The 18,777-nt window shown below is 44.2% G+C and overlaps 1 protein-coding gene across 3 annotated transcripts; it reads right to left on the reverse strand.

Moving 5' to 3' along the window:
* Window positions 1-605: 605 nt before the first annotated feature.
* On the reverse strand, window positions 606-18,196 carry celf1 (cugbp, Elav-like family member 1). 3 transcript variants are annotated; one of them, XM_088296148.1, is made up of 13 exons: window positions 17,960-18,196; window positions 15,156-15,343; window positions 13,540-13,622; window positions 12,451-12,499; window positions 12,197-12,331; window positions 10,825-10,904; window positions 10,364-10,525; window positions 8,312-8,381; window positions 7,739-7,858; window positions 6,638-6,748; window positions 6,371-6,562; window positions 5,807-5,950; window positions 606-5,275 (listed from the first exon to the last, which is right to left on the reverse strand). In XM_088296148.1, exons 2-13 carry the CDS (start codon window positions 15,331-15,333, stop codon window positions 5,148-5,150), a joined length of 1,452 nt encoding a protein of 483 aa, XP_088152274.1. In that variant the 5' UTR covers window positions 15,334-15,343; window positions 17,960-18,196; the 3' UTR covers window positions 606-5,147. The 3 variants fall into 3 exon arrangements, with proteins under 3 accessions (XP_088152274.1, XP_088152273.1, XP_088152272.1); XM_088296147.1 differs by lacking the exon at window positions 17,960-18,196 and adding an exon at window positions 16,581-16,770 and having other exon boundaries at window positions 606-5,240; XM_088296146.1 differs by lacking the exon at window positions 17,960-18,196 and adding an exon at window positions 16,581-16,769.
* Window positions 18,197-18,777: the final 581 nt, after the last annotated feature.

Consider the following 18,777-nt stretch of genomic DNA (forward strand, 5'->3'; position numbering starts at 1 on the left):
AATAAAACTGCATCAGCTTTATATGCGTCTATCACATCTGAAAGCTCACGCAAGATTGTATCTGAAGGCTTCGGACAAATAGTGCGCGCTACTGGGATTGTGGGCAACAAGAGCTATGTGAATTCTGATTGGATAAAAACTCTCACCATGTGAAGAATATGATCATGATTTCTTGATTATGTTAGGCCAGCAGAGAAGGCCTTGACCGCCCACCACTGAGATTTATGTCAGCCTTCATGACAGCAGACTCGTTAGCTTTGTGTTTTCCCACAAGAAGACATTTGCATACATACTCAAATCAGTAACTGAATCATAATACATTTTTGGTTGTTGCATGTAGTGCACTGCTAATTTGATATCATGTCTTGTGTCTCAATAAAGGGAAGGAAATTGTTGGATTAATCAAAAAAAAAAAGACAGATTGATCATCATCGTCGAACTATATATTTGAACAAAATATTGACATCCACAAGTCCTTTACACAGAGGAACTTGAAATATTTTTTTCAGAAAATCCCCCCTTTGAGGTTGCAGCGTACGCGTCTCCTGAAATAATGTGCGTGTGTGCATGCGCGAGGAGTCAGTGAAATAAATGTTGTGATTGAGTAAAACGTTTGGCACCAGTTTATTTGGCATTTTCCAGAACTAAATACAAAGCAGTTGACATGTTTGTCCAGAACCTCAGTGCAGATATAAAAACATGCATCCTAAAAAGAGAGCGACAGATAAACGCAGCGTCGGCTAACCACGCCTCACCAGCTGCTAACCTAGCTTAGCATTCATTCACAAATGCCACACAAGAGAATCAGCACTCCTTTTCTCAAAAAGTTTGATTTGTTTGGACATCCTTTAGTTTACGCCACCCTGGATATGAAAAGTGTGTGTGTGTGTGGGGGGTGGGGGGGGGGGGGGTTCATTTGTGGCCACAACATAATAATAATAATAATAATATTCCCTTTATTAGTCCCACAATGGGGAAATTTGAGATTCGAACCCAGGCCTCCTGGGGAGACTGGGTCCTGAACGCGGCGCCTTAGACCACTCGGCCATCCTGGCAGCCAAGCATATTTTGAAGCATATTTATCTGTAATTGTGTCCATGAAAATACATTGCATGCGCACAAAATGCACATTTTTGGCCGCAAAATAGTTATAACACACACCACCAATTGGTATCTAGTGGCCACAAATTAGCATTTAAAAAGGTTGCAAATTGACGTGATAAATTTGCATTTGTTGTACTGCAGTCACGCAATTCCATTTTATAAACAAATTAATCGCACAACTTTGCATCATCAATTACCATTAATCACATTTTTCAACTTGATTTTCTATGAAGCTCGTGAAGAAATTGACTTGAGTAAAACCTCAGAATTCACGTGCATTTAAAGACTTTTTTTCTTTGATCCTTCAATCCAAATAACGGCATCTCTCGCTCATATTCAATTCCCCTGACAGAAACTTGTCTCAAAGCGTATAAAATATAAAAAGTCATCATATTAAAAGAATACAGTGGTCATATTACCAGAGTAAAGTTTAAAGTTGTACTATTGAGACAAAAGTCTGATTGTTTTTTCTTTGAATAAAAAAAAAAAATCAAAATTTCCCACAAAAAAAGTGGTATTCCAAGAATAAAGAGCTTTTGGAAATAAAAGCTTCATTTTGAAAGAGTAAAGTTTTTCAAGAAAAGAAGTTAATATTACAAAAGTCAAAAGATTTTTTTATTGGGAATACGGCAACATTATGAAAATGACTTTTTTGGGGGGGGGGACAATGGAGCCATTTATTGATGTATTTTTTTAAATTTCATTTGGACCACCAAAATCCAGAATACAATCATCAGATAACATTATTTCATCATGGTAATGAAATGATTCCTGTGAAAATTGGACTTTTACTTTTGCTTTGTGGAAAAAGTGAAAGAAAGAAAGAGAGAATTCTCAACCAGAGGTTTTGCAGTGTTTTCTCTTGCGTGGCCAGACTAACAATTATACTGTGGCTGCAATGAAATGTTGCCCCCCCCCCACCCGGCATGCCTCGGGTTTGGCGCGACTTCGAAATTGCGACACACACGGCAGCACTCAAACACAACACACACAAATGCACAACAACTGCACGTCACGCGAGCATCAGTCAATCAAAAACGCTAGAAAAATAAATAAATAAATAAATAAAAATTAAAAACACCTTCTTTGAAGTGTGTGTGTTAGTCGTGTGGCAGTTGAGGGAGCAACCCGGCCAGTGAAGGAAGGCAAACAACTACAAGTGGCGGCGTCATAGAGGCGCGATGGGCGGGGACAAGCACTGTACGTTGGACGGTGACGTCACATGCTGGGGTGTCTTCAAGGAGCACAGCACAGCACAACTAATATATATATATATAGATATATATATAAGAAAAATCACTGAGTGACCGCAGTGGAAGTGATTCTTGTCCAACTATAAATATATCAAGAATAGACTGTAGATTTTCCAGCAAGGCACAATACAACGATAATCAACGTAAGATACGGTGGAAGCAAATTCAATTTGACTGACTTTCTTGTTGGGTAAAGTGGAGTGAACACATGGCGACAATCGGGTCGACAATGGAAAATGTTCAATGGCAAATCCTTAATTGGGCTTAGCAGGAAAAAAAAACAAAATTGGAACTTTTTCACCCACTCCTGCAATGAAAGTCAGCGAAAGTCCAATTACCAGATGTCTCTCAAGATGATCCCAGGAATGATCCCGTGGTGAGCAATGCGTGACGCGCCATTTTCCCCCCTCGATCTGGAAGGGGCCGACAATTGGCAACTAGGGTACACGCATACCAAAAATTGCAGACATTTTTAGCCCAAAGTGAGGTAAAAGCGCCAATTATCAGACGTCTCTATCAATAAACCTGAGCAATTATCCTGCGGCGCCAGGTGTGTACTTGAGTCATATTTTCTCCTCGATCTCCTTGCAAAACAACGGAGAGCGACGATTGTAAATTGGGGATCATCTGTCTCCTTGCACTCGGAGTACAATGACAATAAAGGACATTCTGATTCTGATTGGGATTCCCATCAAAGTTAGCAAAGGCCCAAATTATCGGAAGTCACTCAAGATGATCCCGGGCAATTATCTTGCGTCGAGTCCTTTTACCTCCCTGATCTGCTCGGAAACAAGGCGCCGAATATGGTAAAGCTTCTTGCCTTTCTCCTTCCGTTTGTACAATCTTTACAGGTCGGTCTTGGCCTAGTGGCAGACAAGCTTTAATGTGGCTGCTGCACTGTGTCGTGCTTCACTCTAACTATTCGTTGAAATGTTCAAAAAATTCATAAAAATCTTCGTGTACCCCAGTTGAGGTGATTTTTGGATTGTTTTGGGAATTAGTCACTCATTTCCTACTCTCCATATTGTCCAATAAAAGGTTCATTCAAACAAATACCGTATTTTCCGGACGATAAGCCGCTACTTTTTCCCTCGATTTTGAAGCATGCGGCTAATACAACGGTGCAGCTTTTCTGTGGATTTTTCTTTCACCACTAGGGGCGCTCTAGAGTACAGAAAATACACTAAATAAATCTTGATTTTTTTTTTTTTCCTCTCTTAGGTCTGTTCTGTTTTAATGAGCAAAGTTGTTGCCGCGTTAAGAGGCACTGTTGATGTTCCTTTCTGTGCATTCACAGGACAAAATTGTTCTGTACATGCAGTCAACAACTCATTTTGAAAAACATGGAAAACTGCTGCTGCTTGTTTTGAAGTTTTTTTTTGTTGTTGTTGTTTGTTAGTTTTTCTCCCCAAAAGGAGTCCGGAAATTACGGTAAATAAATCCAAGTAATTAGTGAGAAGGAATGAGTGAATGATTCTGAACGCAGCGACTCTGGCAATTAAAGGAACAGACCGGTCGAAATGTATTTTTGGGTATAAAGAATAAAAGTGCAGTTTTCACGGGAAAAGGGTGAAGCCGATTGGGTATCCAAACGACGACATAATGCGTGCGCAGCCTCATTTGATGGCCTCACGTGATCACTGTGACGTCGCGTGTGCGGTACGCTCGGAAGCGATAATATGCATATGTTTATTAATAAGGCAAGGCTTGCCACGGGACGATGGCCCAAATTGTTCAGAGAATGAAAAGACATTTTGGAGCTAATCGGTTATGTTTTCCGGAGACGGACGTCGTGGTGTGACCCAAGTCGCTTTGGAGGCTAGAGGCTGCACTTTTCCTTCCTACAAGGAAGAACATGAAACCTGATGGGAGGAGTGCTAGCTAAATTGTGGCAATACTTGGCGATGCCATCCGCCGTTAATTTTTGGATTTATTTTTGAGCGAAATAGAGCGGTAAACGAGTAAGAAATGAACAGTCTCGCGTGCAGCACGCGTGATGTCACAGTGATCGGCCCAAAATTTCCATTATGGCTCCGTTTTGATACTCAATCGGCCGAAACCTTTTGTCAGGAAATCCGACGTCTTTTATTCCTGACAGGTGAACGCAACTCACTCCACTTATTGACTGCTTTGCTGGTGAAAGAAGAGTGTCGACTCTTTCTTTTCACGAAATAGCGAATCCGAGTTTTGGGGTCTCGAAAGATCAGACGAGATGTTGTGAATTCAGTTTAAGGCCACAACGCGTGAATTTGTCTCCTCTTGAAATGCAAACAACACCCGAGGAAGGGAACATGTTTGTTCTGTATCGTGCAATACATCACAGGATATCGCTGTTTCGAGTTGCGCGATATACAATATATAGGAGAAGGAATCCTCAGTCATGACATAGGACGACAGCGCTACCGACAAAATTGCCGACTCGTCGTGCATAGTGGCTCAGGAGGGATGCCCAACACGGCTATGGAACTGAATGCAGAAGAACAAATCGGTGGCCGGACTCCAACATTCGTTCCAGAGGAGAACAAGGAGGGAAAGTGAAGTGCATTTACGAAAAGGGGAAAAAAAAAATGATTTGGGCACCGAGCTGTCCAAGTGCAACAGGTGGTAAGAATCAAGTTATCAAAGGTAGCACAGCAAACAAAAGAATGCAAAAGAAAACAGCAGTTTGTTGTCCTCGCTGGCGGGAAAAAACAAAAATGCAGGAACCACAAACGAGAACACGGGAAGAGTCCAGTCCGCCGGCGGAGGTCGGTGGGGGACACCTTTGCCACCCCACTTACCGGAGCGGCTTCAGTACGGCTTGCTGTCGTTTTTGGAGCGCTTGAGCTGCACCTTGAGCCGCTTCATGCCGATCTGGAAACCGTTCATGGACTGGATGGCGGCCTGCGACGACACCGGGTTGTCGTAACTCACAAAGCCTGGAGGCACACGGCCACAAGCTCTCGGTTACAAAGGGCCACTCGGAACGGCCCAATCGGACACTTCATCTAAGGAACCGATGGTGACACTTCCCTCGACATCATTTTTGGAGAATGCTTACATCACAATATACTCGGTGACCTCTCATACACGATCTCTAGATTGCCGTCAATGACTTCTAGCCATCCATATCATGTGACATAATTGCCAAAATAAACATTTTGGATGCAAGGACGGAAGCACTTTAAAAGGATGAAGGATGGAGGACGATTATTGTCACAAACATGCGCGGAGGGTGGCCAGGTTGTGGACGGAGGACCGATCGGCAAAATAGGGTCAAATGCCTCTCTCTCACGTCACACGTAATGTATATATTATATGTCTCTGCACCTGAGTCACATGATATTTCTCCTTTCTAGACCTCTAACGTACCATTTGTAGCATGATCAATTATCAATGAGCAGGAAAGGAAATGTGGAACGCATTCCAAATTTGCAGGTTTCACGTTGCGGACAGCGATGCCAACTGACCGAAACACTTGCTGAGGTTGGTCTGCTTGTCAATGAAGACCTTGGCTGAGATGACGTTGCCGAAGGGCATGAACATCTGGAGCAGGTCCTGGTCGCCAAACTCTTGAGGCAGATGATAAATGAACAGGTTGGCCCCTTCGGGACCTACAAAAGAGCGCCTTGTTTAAAAAAAATATCTCTGCTGTACAGTCAGTCGGCACGGGAAAACAAAAAGCTCGTTTGCATGACGTGCACATGAAATACCAATGAGCAATTTGGACGTCAATGTAGGGAAAATTTCATTTCCTTCCCATGAACGACTTGGACAGCTGGGTGAGCACCTTCACAATGCATAGTTTCAAATTCCAAATTCCCCTGACAGCAGATGTTTTGAGGGAACATCAGAAAAACATCTCCTGTATCCGATGTCTGCTATCAAGTTGATGCGAGGCACCTTCCCGTGGCATCTCGGTGCCAGGATGCATACGATAAAGCCAAAGCGTGTTGTGCTTTAATGTGTTTTTTTAAATCTGGCATCCAAACTGAACGTCAAATTGTAACGGCCCTCCAAACCGGAGAGCTCACCTTCCTTTTGGCTGCCCGCGGCCGAAACGCTCTGTTGCGACAGCAGGCTCTGGTTGTAGAGTCCCGGCAACGCGGCGGCGGCGGCGGCGTACTGCTGGATTCCCGAGTACGCCTGACTCAGCGCCTCCATGGTGCCGCCGGAGCCGTTAGACAGGCCTCCCGACCCCAGGCCGCCATTCAGAGCAGCCATTCCTGCGCCAGGCGAGCCCGCCAATCGTTCAGTGAGCCGCGCTGCAGACGGGCCAGATGCGCGGCGGGATGCGGTACCTGCGAGCGAGCCCATGTTGAGGCCGGGGCCGGCGCCCGTGCTGGCGGCCAGCGACTGCAGCGTTCCCAGAGGGTTGACGGATGACACGCTGCCGGAGGTGGGCGACGAGCCTGAGACAACAAACGCGGTGAGAATAGCGTGAGAAGAGGCGAGGTAAGGCAAGTTTAGTTTTCACGACAGCGTTCAGAGTTCAAAAGAAATGATTATTTCAAATTCTCCTCATGCAAAATGAACTGCGACCCAGCATCGGCGCTTGGGACTCCTCACCCAAGCAACACAATGGATTGTTTTTTGGGGGATTTACTTTTTTTATTGCGCTACAGAAACGTCAAGGAAGAGGCAGCTGGCCAAAAAGAGAGGATTGCATTTCGGTGACAGATGCTTTCAAGCCACAGCTACCGTCGCCTAAAAATCGACCAAATAAACTCGAAAAAAAATATTCCACCGTCTTCCGTTCTCTCCTAATATAGGAGGAGTGGAACACAAGTAAGTTTGAAGCAGTCCGGCCGCATTTGGCAAAATCCAGAGAAAAATAGCTTTTGGGTAAGCAAAAATGAGGCAATTTTGTGTTTTCTTTGGTGACACCTCCACGTTTTGAACAGCGTCCTCTTTCACTGTTCAAGTCGTTAACGCAAAGCCTTTGACGTCAAACATAAGCACTAGAGTGATGCCAACTCACCAAGGCTGGTTCCGTCAGTAATTAGGGTCTGTTATGTCACCACCTCGTCAATTTCCAAACTTTTCGTTTATGACACACACATAGTAACTTTGCGATCACTCAACATGAATATGCTCCCTGTTTGAACGTAGGCTTCAGATTGACCGGGATTTTCAATCAATGGTGCACCGCTATCCTCTGCCGCTGGTTTGACACGTTACCATTCCATTCAAACGGCCAGCGACTTTTGCGTATCAGAGCACGACCAAATCCAACTCCACCTCGGCACTGAATGTTTTGATTCTGATGGCACGCTTGGGATTTAAGTGCTTTGCCGGAACAACTGGCCAAGTGATGCGACAGTCGTTTAAAACGGGAAAACGCCATCTTTGTCAAGTCTCCTGTCCAGGCACAAATCAAACATTCGGCAACAGACTTTTACCTGAGCTTGTGAGCGCACTTAGCGGACTACTCGATGCAGTCATGGCACTGGAGCCGGGTGCCGAGGCCTGGCCGGCGGTCGCTGCTGCCAAGGCGGCCAAGTTCTGCATGGCATTAAGACCTGATGTGCATGCACACACACACGCACACGCGCACGCACTCGTGCACGCACATGCGCATCATCAATCACAGGATGCCATCCATGTGGACATGTGTTGAAAGCTCATTCAATATCAACATTTGACTCGTCGTCGTCACCTTGGGCAGATACGACAGCTGAATACAACACCTGGCATTGTTTTGACAACGCAAATCAAATATTCTTCAGAAAGGTCTTCTCAACTCCATTGCAGAAAGTCGCCTAACTGTGTGGCAGTTGTAGTTTGCTTTTTTTCCCCGCCACCACGTTCTATCGGGTTCATCCCAAAGGAGCGTTGCAATTTGGAGGTCCGATCCGATTCGTCATGACAGTTGCGTAGTAGCCCAGTTTGTGGACTAGATATGTCAAAATTGGCATTGCTACACGTGTGCCAAAAAGCAGTGCACTTCCGTGCTGGTGTGTGATGCGACGTACCTGAATTGGGGTGCAGGTTGCTGAGTGCGTTCCCCGTGGAGGCTGACTGCTGCAGCAGTTGTAAGTAAATCTGCAACACACCACAGTCACAGGCAGTCCATCATTGGCCACCGCAGCCAGAAAGAATCCTTCCCAAGCCTGATACGTTGTGATAAACTGCATCAATGCAATCCAACTGGATTTCGATGGACCATTTCTCAACAGCAGGAGCTGGAACAAAGCGCTTTCCAGGTGGTGTCATGAAAAATAAACGATTTTCTCCTTCAACGAACAACCAGGAAAAATGTCGCTATTAAAATCCAAAACAAAGTCAATTCTTGCTGCGAATGCTTTCGCCTCTTCTGCTTACATGAAGAAAAAGAAAAAACGTTTGAACCTTTCCCCCTGGAATGTTAGGCTAGCCCCCTTAATGTCCACTTTTGAAACTTGTTTTTTATTCTGTGGCTTTCGACGCAACTTGAGGCGGTTCACTCTTCTGCTCCTTTCCGCCGCCATTTTGTTTCGGTCGTCATCGGAATCGGAGGGCACCTGTTGCACTTCGCTATCGGGGGAGTACAGAAGGACTGCGGCGTCGACAGTTCCCTGCCAGATTTATTCGACCTCGCTTGCGTGCGTGTTTGTGTCTCAGTGACGGTTTCAGTGTATAGTATTTGGAGTTTGTTTAATCGTGCACGTTTGTTTGTTGCAAGCGATTTTTGTTATTTGGTTTTCGGCTGTTGTTGGAATTTGTCGACCGCTAATTGTTCTGTAAATAAATTTGCTCCCAACTTTATCCTCGTCTGCGTTTGTGGGATCCACTTCTTTCGTGTGACATCTGGTGTTGAATGTATATGTGCTCGTATCATCAATTTTTCTGCTTCCGCTATCTTGGTTATTGAATTAGCGCCGTTTAAGTGTCGTCGAATGCGCAAGACAAATAAAGTTGTCTTTTTATTCTCGTTTTTCGCAGATAACGAAGAATATACGCCCGTGACTATTGCTACATGGCCAGGATGGCCGAGTGGTCTAAGGCGCCGCGTTCAGGACCCAGTCTCCCTAGGAGGCCTGGGTTCCAATCTCCAATTTCCCCATTGTGGGACTAATAAAGGGAATATTATTATTACATGAGCCGCCTGTACACATTCCTACAGACTTTGAGAGTAAAGTTTTGCCATTCGAATGTTTCTCTCTCCTGTTATGTCCCATGCTACGGATTTCTATCGAGTGTTAGCATCAAGAAAAACCAAATCGAATTGAAAACCACCTATTTAATTTGAGCTATTTCTTGTCTTGAAATATGGATTTTTCTTGTGTGTTGAGTTGAACAGGAAACTCCAACTGTGGTGTCAATAAAGCTGAACGAGCATACGTCACATGACTGCTGCAAGTGACATGCCGTCTGGTGCCGTAATCCTTTTTATTCCATCAGAATGATTTGAAAATCACGGGAAAAAAAACATTGCTGCGGGTACATGGAAGCTTTTAATCATGATGATGATGATGAGTAAGTAAAAATGTTGCGTTATTTCTTGAGCTCGTCGAAAAAAAAGTGTGCGAGCTACAACTTTGGAATCAGTCGGCAAAAAACGTCCGTGTGTCTGCTGTCTTAAATTGGAAAGCAAAGTCAAACCGCCATGGTGAGGAATATTCTTCATTGACAGTATAAATGCCCGTTTAAAGGGGACTTTTGTTATTAGCGTCAGATTTTTCCATTTGGTTTTTGTATGAATTTATTTTGAAGGTAACGCTTTGAAATGAAAAAACATTTCCCTTGTTGTTACACCATACACCAAAAGATGTCTTGTAATGTGAAACCATTAGAATAGTCTGGAAGAGTGTGATGGAGTCAAATGTCAAGTTTCCCATTCTGTATCGCATATTCAAATTGCTTATGCTGATGCAAATAAAAAGCACGTGTGCAGTCGAACACGCCGGCTTCGCCTCGGAGTTCGAGGGCTGCCCCGCGCGTAAATGACAGACAATCTTGGCTGGTTGATTCATTTGTTCAGGCTTGTTTTGATAGAAACATCCTTGACAACAAGACAAAAAAGAAGAAGCTTACAAGACACTTACCGCGAGGTACTGCGGCCCCAGACTTCCCAGCCCCGTCAAGTTTCCCCAAATAGATGCGGCGCTGAGTTGCTGCATCTGCTGCTGGAGTTGAAGTGCCATGCGTTTCTGCTCCTTGTCCTTCTGGGTGTCAGCAAACTTCACGACGATGGGCGACGAGCAGCCCTGAACACGACACGCAGACGGGGAAATATGGAGCCGCTTTGAGTTTCATTTGTTTCCTGACCGAGCTCGCAACTTCAATTACTTGTGCAGCAAATCCATTTTCCCCATTGGAATGAACTGAAATGACACGAATCCGTTCCAGCGGTCCCCAAACATATACATATACATCAGTACGTCTGCATTATTTTCTGCACGGACCAACCCCCCACCCCCACCCCCGAGTGATCTCGCGAGTGTTCTCATTTTGTATTTGTGTGACACAACAAACATTTGCGCATGCGTGTGTGCTGGCTGTTCACCTCCATTGTCTGGGACTGGTGCATGGACTTGATAGCGGCTTGGGCCATCTGTCTGGCTGTGAACGTCACAAACGCGCAACCTGAAACACACAAACATGCATGTGTCGACAACAGAAGTGGACTGACACCAGGACAAACGTGAACACCAGAGTTTGGACATTAGTAGATGAAGAATTTTAATTTTTGATTGTTTGTGCGTATGTAGGTGTACACACACATATACATTATATATATATATACAGTGAAACCCCGCTACTTCGCGGTTCACCTTTCGCGGGTTCAGTGCTTCGCGGGTCTAAAAAAAATATTCCAAAATTAAAAACTTTTTTGCCCGGGCACGATCGGGGCTCTCCATTCGCTCCGCTCCGCGGGGGCATTGTAGTTTCGCCGAGCGGCACGAGGGGGCGCTGGAGCGGTTAGACGGCCGGCGTGCGCCGAAGAAGAGCGCGGGCGAAGAGGAGATTGGACGAAGAAGAGCACGTTCCCCCGGGAACGATCGGGGGCGACGTTTCGCGTGGTTCGGGCCGTACCAGAGCTCCGGCCGGCGTGCGTGGCAGTTAAGCCGAAGAGGAGCACCTTCCGCCCGGGGCACGAGCGGGGCGAAATGAAACCGAGTTCAACCGAACGGAGACACGCTTCGAGGGAGCAGGTCCGGCGTGCGTGGCAGTTAAGCCGAAGAGGAGCACCTCTTCCGCCCGGGCACGAGCCTGTCAGTTATGAATGAATAAATGAATAAATAAATAAATGAAGAATGCCACCTTTCATTTCACAGGGCACACCGGACGGCGTACCAGCAGGTAAAAGTCGAAGTAATTAAATAAATACAAAAAGAAGTAATTGAATAAATACAAAAATAATGGCTGGGGAATAAAAAAATAACAAGTTTTAATAATAATTTGGTTTTTTTTTTTGTTATAACATGAATTTCACTCTCTCTCTCTCTACCCGTATTCTATATGGGGGTATACTGTATAGGTTTTTTTTAAGCATTTTTGAAGGGGCGCCGCTACTTCGCGGATTTTCCGTTTTCGCGGGTGGTCTCGGTCCCCATTAACCGCTTTAACCGGGGTTTCACTGTATGTATGTATGTATATATATATATATATATATAATACATATATATGCACTTTTTCTCCTTTGTAAGCGTGAAATGATCTCAAATGTGGGACATTCTCTGTCTCTTACAAACTCTTGGATCCTGGCTCACACATATTGCAACGTGAGTCTACACTACAGTAACATTAGTCTGCGCGGAAACCCGACTTACGCTGCCCTACTTAGTAGAATTGTGCGACAAGACAACTTCTTATGATTCCAGAATACATATTCCTGCATGTGTGATGTCTGCGGTGTACAAGAACACTGTCGTCACCTCGGCTCAGTCCATCGGGGCCCCGAAGTATTCGACACTCCTCGATTTGTCCGTAGGGCGAGAACATCAAGCGCACGTCATTCTCGTTACACTTCTTGGAAATCATGCCGATGAACAGCTTTCTATCCTCCACCGCTGCATCACACACACAAAGTGCACGTTCCTTTTAGTTTTACCACCGGCACTCGTCAGCAGTGACGATTACAGCTGAAATACATCATGATGAAGAGCTGGATTCGCCAATAAATTCTCACCGTTGTTCTTTTCACTGTCAGCCGGCTTCATCTGGATGGGGTGGTGCATCTGGAGGAGGGAAAAAGAGTCTACGTCAATGCTCATCTCTGCTTTGTGCAGCTCTTTAAACTGATTTATAAATACAGTATGGATAAGCAGGTACACAATTTAGATCATGCTTCTAACAAAGACAATTACATTCCAGGCAATGAATAGGCAAGTTAAAAGTGTGCGTGCATTGTGTGTGTGTGTGTGGGGGGGGTGTCTGTGTTCGTGTGCGTGCGTGCATGCGAGCAAATCTACAGAAACTGGGACAAAATGGTGAAGACAAAAACTTCAAAAACCGAATTATACGTAAACAAAAACAGCGTATTCACTTTCGTTCCATTCAAAAAGTGCAGCATTAATATAATTAGGAAACACGGAGGAAAATACTTATGTCTGTGGTTTAAAAAATATGTAGCATTCAGTCAGATTTTAACTTTCTGAGATGGTGAATTTGGGGTTCTATTCAAAAATTAAAAAAACCCCAAAACATTACAATCAAGGGTTTCACGTTTTGGATTGAAATAGTGAAAAAGTTAAGCGATTTTCCACCTTAATGAGACGCATCCGTTTTGCTTGATGGTCAACAAGTTAAGCTAAGATCACGTTTTGCTGCAACAGTGGATCCCACACGTACCAACTACTATCAATCCCATGGATTTGTTTTTAATGGCTCCAAATGCAGAATTTTTGCCTTAAAAATTGACTGTAAAATTTGAGCAGAGCAACCAAAAAAAGAGCAGCTAAACGTCACTTCAACTATCACAAAAGGCCACTCAGCTCCTTCCAAAAGTTTTATCCTGGTCAGGGACATTTTCTTCTGCGAGTTGGGAACATTTGGAACGGACAAAGAAAACATACAACAACTCCATTGATGTGCGTACTTAATTCTCTTGAAAATTTTGGACCATATTTTTGTAAGAACCGTTCAAATTCTTTAACTACTAAACCGTTCAGGTGGAATGTCAAGATGAGTGAGCTGCACGAGAGAAGGCCGGATGCTTGTTTCCATGGAAACCGGCTGGCTGTGTAAGGCGAGCTCAAAAGATGCTGCAGCCACTCACCCCTGGAAGAATCTTCATGTTGTGAAGCGCGTTCTGCGCTTCCAAGGCCGACTTGCGAGTGTAGTATGTGATGAAACAGCATCCTGCCGCAAGACAACAAATGTCGTATATTTGCTCAGTTGCAGATTGCACGACATTATGACCACAGCAGGGCAATTTAGAACCGTTAGCGACATTTTAGGAACCATATAAACAAATGCACGCCATTTGAAAGCATTTTGATTGAAAAGTGACTTCACGTTGCTGTTAAATTGCTAGTTTTAAAGCACTGGTAATGACAAAAAAGGCGATTATACTGTAGTTCAACATTTTATTCACATACTTTTTTTTTTTTTAATTCATTTCAAACGATTACATTCCACTGCACAGCAAATGTAGAACAATACAAAATAACACAACTAAAGATGGACTCCTCTGGAAGAAGGAATACGCTTAAAATGTATAAATATAAAATATTTTTTACTTGTGATCCTATTTTGTTTACCATTACAGTATTCTTATTACAATACTTCCATCACTGTAGTATTTCTACCACTGCAGGATGTTCACTATTACAGTACTTTTATCATTGCTGTATTTCCTATAATTGCGGTACTTTTACTATTACAATACTTTCATCATTGCAGTATTTTTCTATCGTTGCAGTACTTTTACTATTACAATACTTTTACCATTACAGTACTTTTATCATTGCAGTATTTTCAATCATTCAGTAGTTTTTATCATTAATGGACAGGCATTAGGAGTGTTTCCTTACACTAGGTACGTTTATACTGTGTATATTTGCATGCTTTTTATGAATGTCTGCTGCTAATGTTGTACATTAACGGCTACATTACGCCGCCGACTCTGTGTGATCTAAATCTTTGCTGCTGTAACACTTCAAATTTCCCCATTGTGGGACTAATAAAGGACATCTTTATCTTTTACATTGGGAGTAACCCGATGCAATATTTGTACCGGCTATCCGTCCGATATCAACAGTCTCGGACTACATCCGAAATCTCCGATGTTAGCTCTCACAGACAAGCGGTTCATTCGCGAATGCGCTCTTGTTTGTGTTCAGCAGCGTTGACGAGAGTGAGAGTGCAGCGCCCACCAGTGTTGTTTTTGTCAACGATGATGAAAATATTTCCTTAAAGCCCCCCCCCCCTCCTTTTTTTTCATGATGATAACGAGACGATGACGAGCTAAACCAAGTTTTTTGATGACGAAACCATGACGTAGCTAAGCTAGCAACGCTAGCTGCCGCTTCCGAGGCTCTGCGCGTGATTTATTGGAACAAGAACTAACGAGAAATTGCTACGACGGGGACTGTTGCCGTTTCTTAATCACTTCAACCTGGCTACCTACTCAGATTCTCCACGCTTCGATGCCAATGCCGCAGCATCAAGTCAACTTTTCATTGCCAGCTTATGAAGTCCAGTATTGTGAAGATGACAACAAACAAGAAAAGTTAGTGCGCGCTTACAACCCCGGATGCAGAGCAAAGACTCTGTCGGAAGAGTCATTAATAATTAGAATGACGCCCGCGGCTCTCTGGAAGTACAGAAAAGGGAGATGACAACTGTTTGTCCACAAGGAAACGAGCGTCCGTCACAGAACACCCGGCTCACCTTTGCTCTGTGGCGGGTTCTGGCTGCGATCCCTGAGCACGTTGATTTCGTAGACGGCACCGTACGGCTCAAAGAGCTCGCGCAGCTGCTCCTCGGACCACGAGCGCGGGATCTGGCCCACGAACATCTTGATGGCGTCCACATCCGGTTGGTCGGGGTGGTCCAGAGACCCGTTCATCTTCTTACCACTGCAAAGTCCAAAAAAAAAAAAGACTGACAGGCTTAGAAATTGTTTATCATTGTTCAACTATCTATTCCAGCGACATAAAGTGACAGGCAGAACAGGCAACAAACGAACAAAGAGACGACCACCGCAGCTAGCTCACTAGATTAGCATGCAGCATCTGCCACAACAAGGATTGACAACCGACCAGGATTCGTCTACCTTTGGCCACACTTTGGCGACGCGGGATTCTAGTTTGGAAAAGCCATTTTAACTACCAAACATTTCCGTCGTCAGAAAAGGGACGTTTCAAATCTACTCTGAACTCGTTTGCTGTCAGCGACATCTTTAGGGAGAGGTAATTTTGGGTGTGAGTCCAAGCTCTAGTCTGAATACAAGTCACACCTGAGTAAAAGTTGCAGGACCAGCCAAACTATGAAAAAGAGCCCGAAAAAGTGCCGAGATCTTCCATCTGGGAGTAAATTAAGATGAGTCTATTTTTTTTTCTCAGTAGATACTTTAGGCGATATTTCTGTTTGGTGGTTTGCCGTGAGCTTTTTTAAATGTAAAATATGTGCCTTGGTACAATACGGATTGGGAAATACTGATCTAGAGCCCTGTATTATATTGCCACTGTCGCGAGAAATACGGCTGTGCAATTAATCAAAATTCAATTACGATTAGGATTATTACACACGCAATGATTAAAAACGTTGGAATAAACAACGATATTGACGATCAACACAGACAACCTGAAATTCGGTTATGTCAGGTTGTGAGTTTCATTCTTAGCTGGTTTCCAGTAAAACGTTCTGGTCCAGCCTTTTGGATTAATGGCTAAACATCGCCAACAAACAAGAGCAGTCCAGTTGCCTCCCTTTAAATTATGCAGATGACCATGACCTAGAACGTCACTGAGAATGAACACATACAACCAGAAATCTTGTTTGGTCATGTCATGTTTTGTTCTCAGTTAAGTCCGATAAGAACGTCTAGCCTTTTAAATTAAGGCGGAATGTCTTCAACAACCAAGAGCTGCACAATCACATCCATTCAACTGTTGCGTAAGTAGCTACGTGGTTCCAACCAGAGGTCTTCCTCTTTCACCTTGATAACGAGGTAAAATGACTCCAACACAACATTTTAGATAAGACATCATCAATAAATATCCTGCACACGCAAAAAAAACTTATGGTTGTAAGTGCAGTCATAACAAATAGCAAACAGTACAAGTGCAAGAATTAGTGACAACGATGACTCACACAGGACTCGAATTCAAAGAGCAATGATCCACCATCATCTCCGGGAGAAAATCCAGTTTAAAAGACGCCATGGTGGCTTGTTTCAGCGAAAGCAAAACTGAACACAAACAAGGATGAGCCGTCGGAAGGCAACAAACACGCTTCTTGCTGAGAGGTAAACACCGACTGGATCAACTACACATGGACAACCCGGACAGCGGACGACCACAGTCAGAACATGAGGCCAAGGAAACATCATAGGCAGCCAAAAAGCTGATGGAAAAAGCAGGGATGCTGGCGGGATGACCAGGGAGGGGGCAGAGGGCATGATGGCCACAATCAAAATGCTGATGACCCGTGGCCTTTGTGAGTGTTTCTCCTAGGCCAGCAGATCTGGCTGCAGCGTCAGATAAACAGCGTGTCAGATTGATGGCGATAAGGCCCAGTGGGCAGCGGGAATGAAAAGAGGCAGTCAACCCAGTCAACACGTAATCCCCAGACTAGCAGCACTGACAGCCAACAATCAAGTTCCGGCCGGATGGGGGAGGCTGCGAATCGGTTTGTGTGTGACGTGTGTTAACAAAAGGGCATCTGAAGACATTGGACACTAATTGCAATCATACACAAGAACGGAGTAAAACCCCGAACAACTTTTCAAGTCTTCAATAACATGTCCAAGGTGGGCCGGGTTGCAACATCTTAGACTACACTCCACCCGCAGCCACTTTGTCCAGCTCTTCCGAGCGGAAACAGTGCTCAGGCCCAGTGGTAACTTGAGCATGGCGTTTAGTGCCCAGGTGATGGAAGACACAGAAGGATGATCCTCGCAAAAGTAGCAGTAAATGTACTTTATTTTTATGAGTAGTAGTATTTGGTAACTGAGAACATACAAACACAACAACCAGGGGTGACAAACATGGAGGCAAATAAATCTATGACAAAAATATACTATAAAGTGCGACGTCTTCAGCAGGTCACCGAAGGACCCCGATACAATCTTGCGGGCCGATCACACCTATATACACTAATTACTCCCTGTTACCGTGCCAAAGTGCAATAAAGTTTCCAATTTTGAACACACTTGCCCTTTCCGCTTTAGTAGCTGACATCACATGCGCCCTTCCTTTCTGATATAAATAGTGACCAGAACGGAATTTAATAACAGTGAGCAGAAGTGGTCCTTCTGGTCGCATTTGACACCAGCCTCACGCCATAGAAGCCACACATCGCGTACTAGTTGCATTGTGGTCACGTTAGCATTCGCGTCAGCCAACCAAGACCAACAAGTTTGACAGTCAGCTGCCAAGTGCGCGCGCACACGCAGCTTCAGATCGGCTAGGCTAGTTGACTAGCACGCTAGCTCCCAACAAGCCTTTCTCAACTTGAAATGAGCAACTTACCCGTCTTTTACGCCACAGTTTGTTTGACTGGTTTTGTCTTAGACCGGGTGCCGTGATGGACGTTGGTCGGCTAATGTAATGTTATGTTGTGCTGTACACTTTGAAATCTAAAAGTTTAAGCGGCGAGTTATCCTAATTTGACAGATTGTGACAGCAAGCCGTTACTGTGTTAAAATGGCAGGCACTCCCCTCAACTCGGTCCGCTACTATTGCACCTCTGCAATGGGGGTCGGGGGAGGTTGCGACCGCTCCGAGGCAATTCCAAAACTTTGTATTCATTCGTCATGTGTTTATATTTCTTATGAACCGAAGTTTATTTAAAGCAGGTGCTTCAGAAGCTTCACAATCACAAGTCAGGTGTTTCAGAGACGGTGGTAGAGGTAGAAAATTCCCTGCGTTTAAGTGGCATGTGGTACGGTCCACTGAGCGGCACCATGCTGGACGGTTGTTTTGCTGTCATTTTTCGACATTTCTTAAAAGTACAGCGTCGCTCAAACTAGTCAGTAATTTATGATCAATTACCACCAATCAAGCGGTTAAAACGAAAACAAACAAATTGTTTTTTTTTACAAAGCAAGGAATTGGATATGTTTATTTGTCATACACTGGACACAGTAAAAAGTTAAAACCATAACACTGCCTCTGAGCATTGACATTCTTACTTTAGTTGTCAGTCGCCACAAATATAAAGTAAGTAAAATTATTTAAACGAAGCAATTTTAAATTAAAAATAAATAATAATTGGCAAACGGGTGAAGGCATTGTGCATAAGAACAATTACAATTTAAAAAAGAACTGAAAGCACAGTGTATTTATGT

This window comes from Idiotropiscis lumnitzeri, chromosome 5 (genome assembly GCF_059441095.1).
Source record: "Idiotropiscis lumnitzeri isolate Australia: NSW breed Sydney's pygmy pipehorse chromosome 5, RoL_Ilum_1.0, whole genome shotgun sequence".
Classification (NCBI taxonomy): Eukaryota; Metazoa; Chordata; class Actinopteri; order Syngnathiformes; family Syngnathidae; genus Idiotropiscis; species Idiotropiscis lumnitzeri.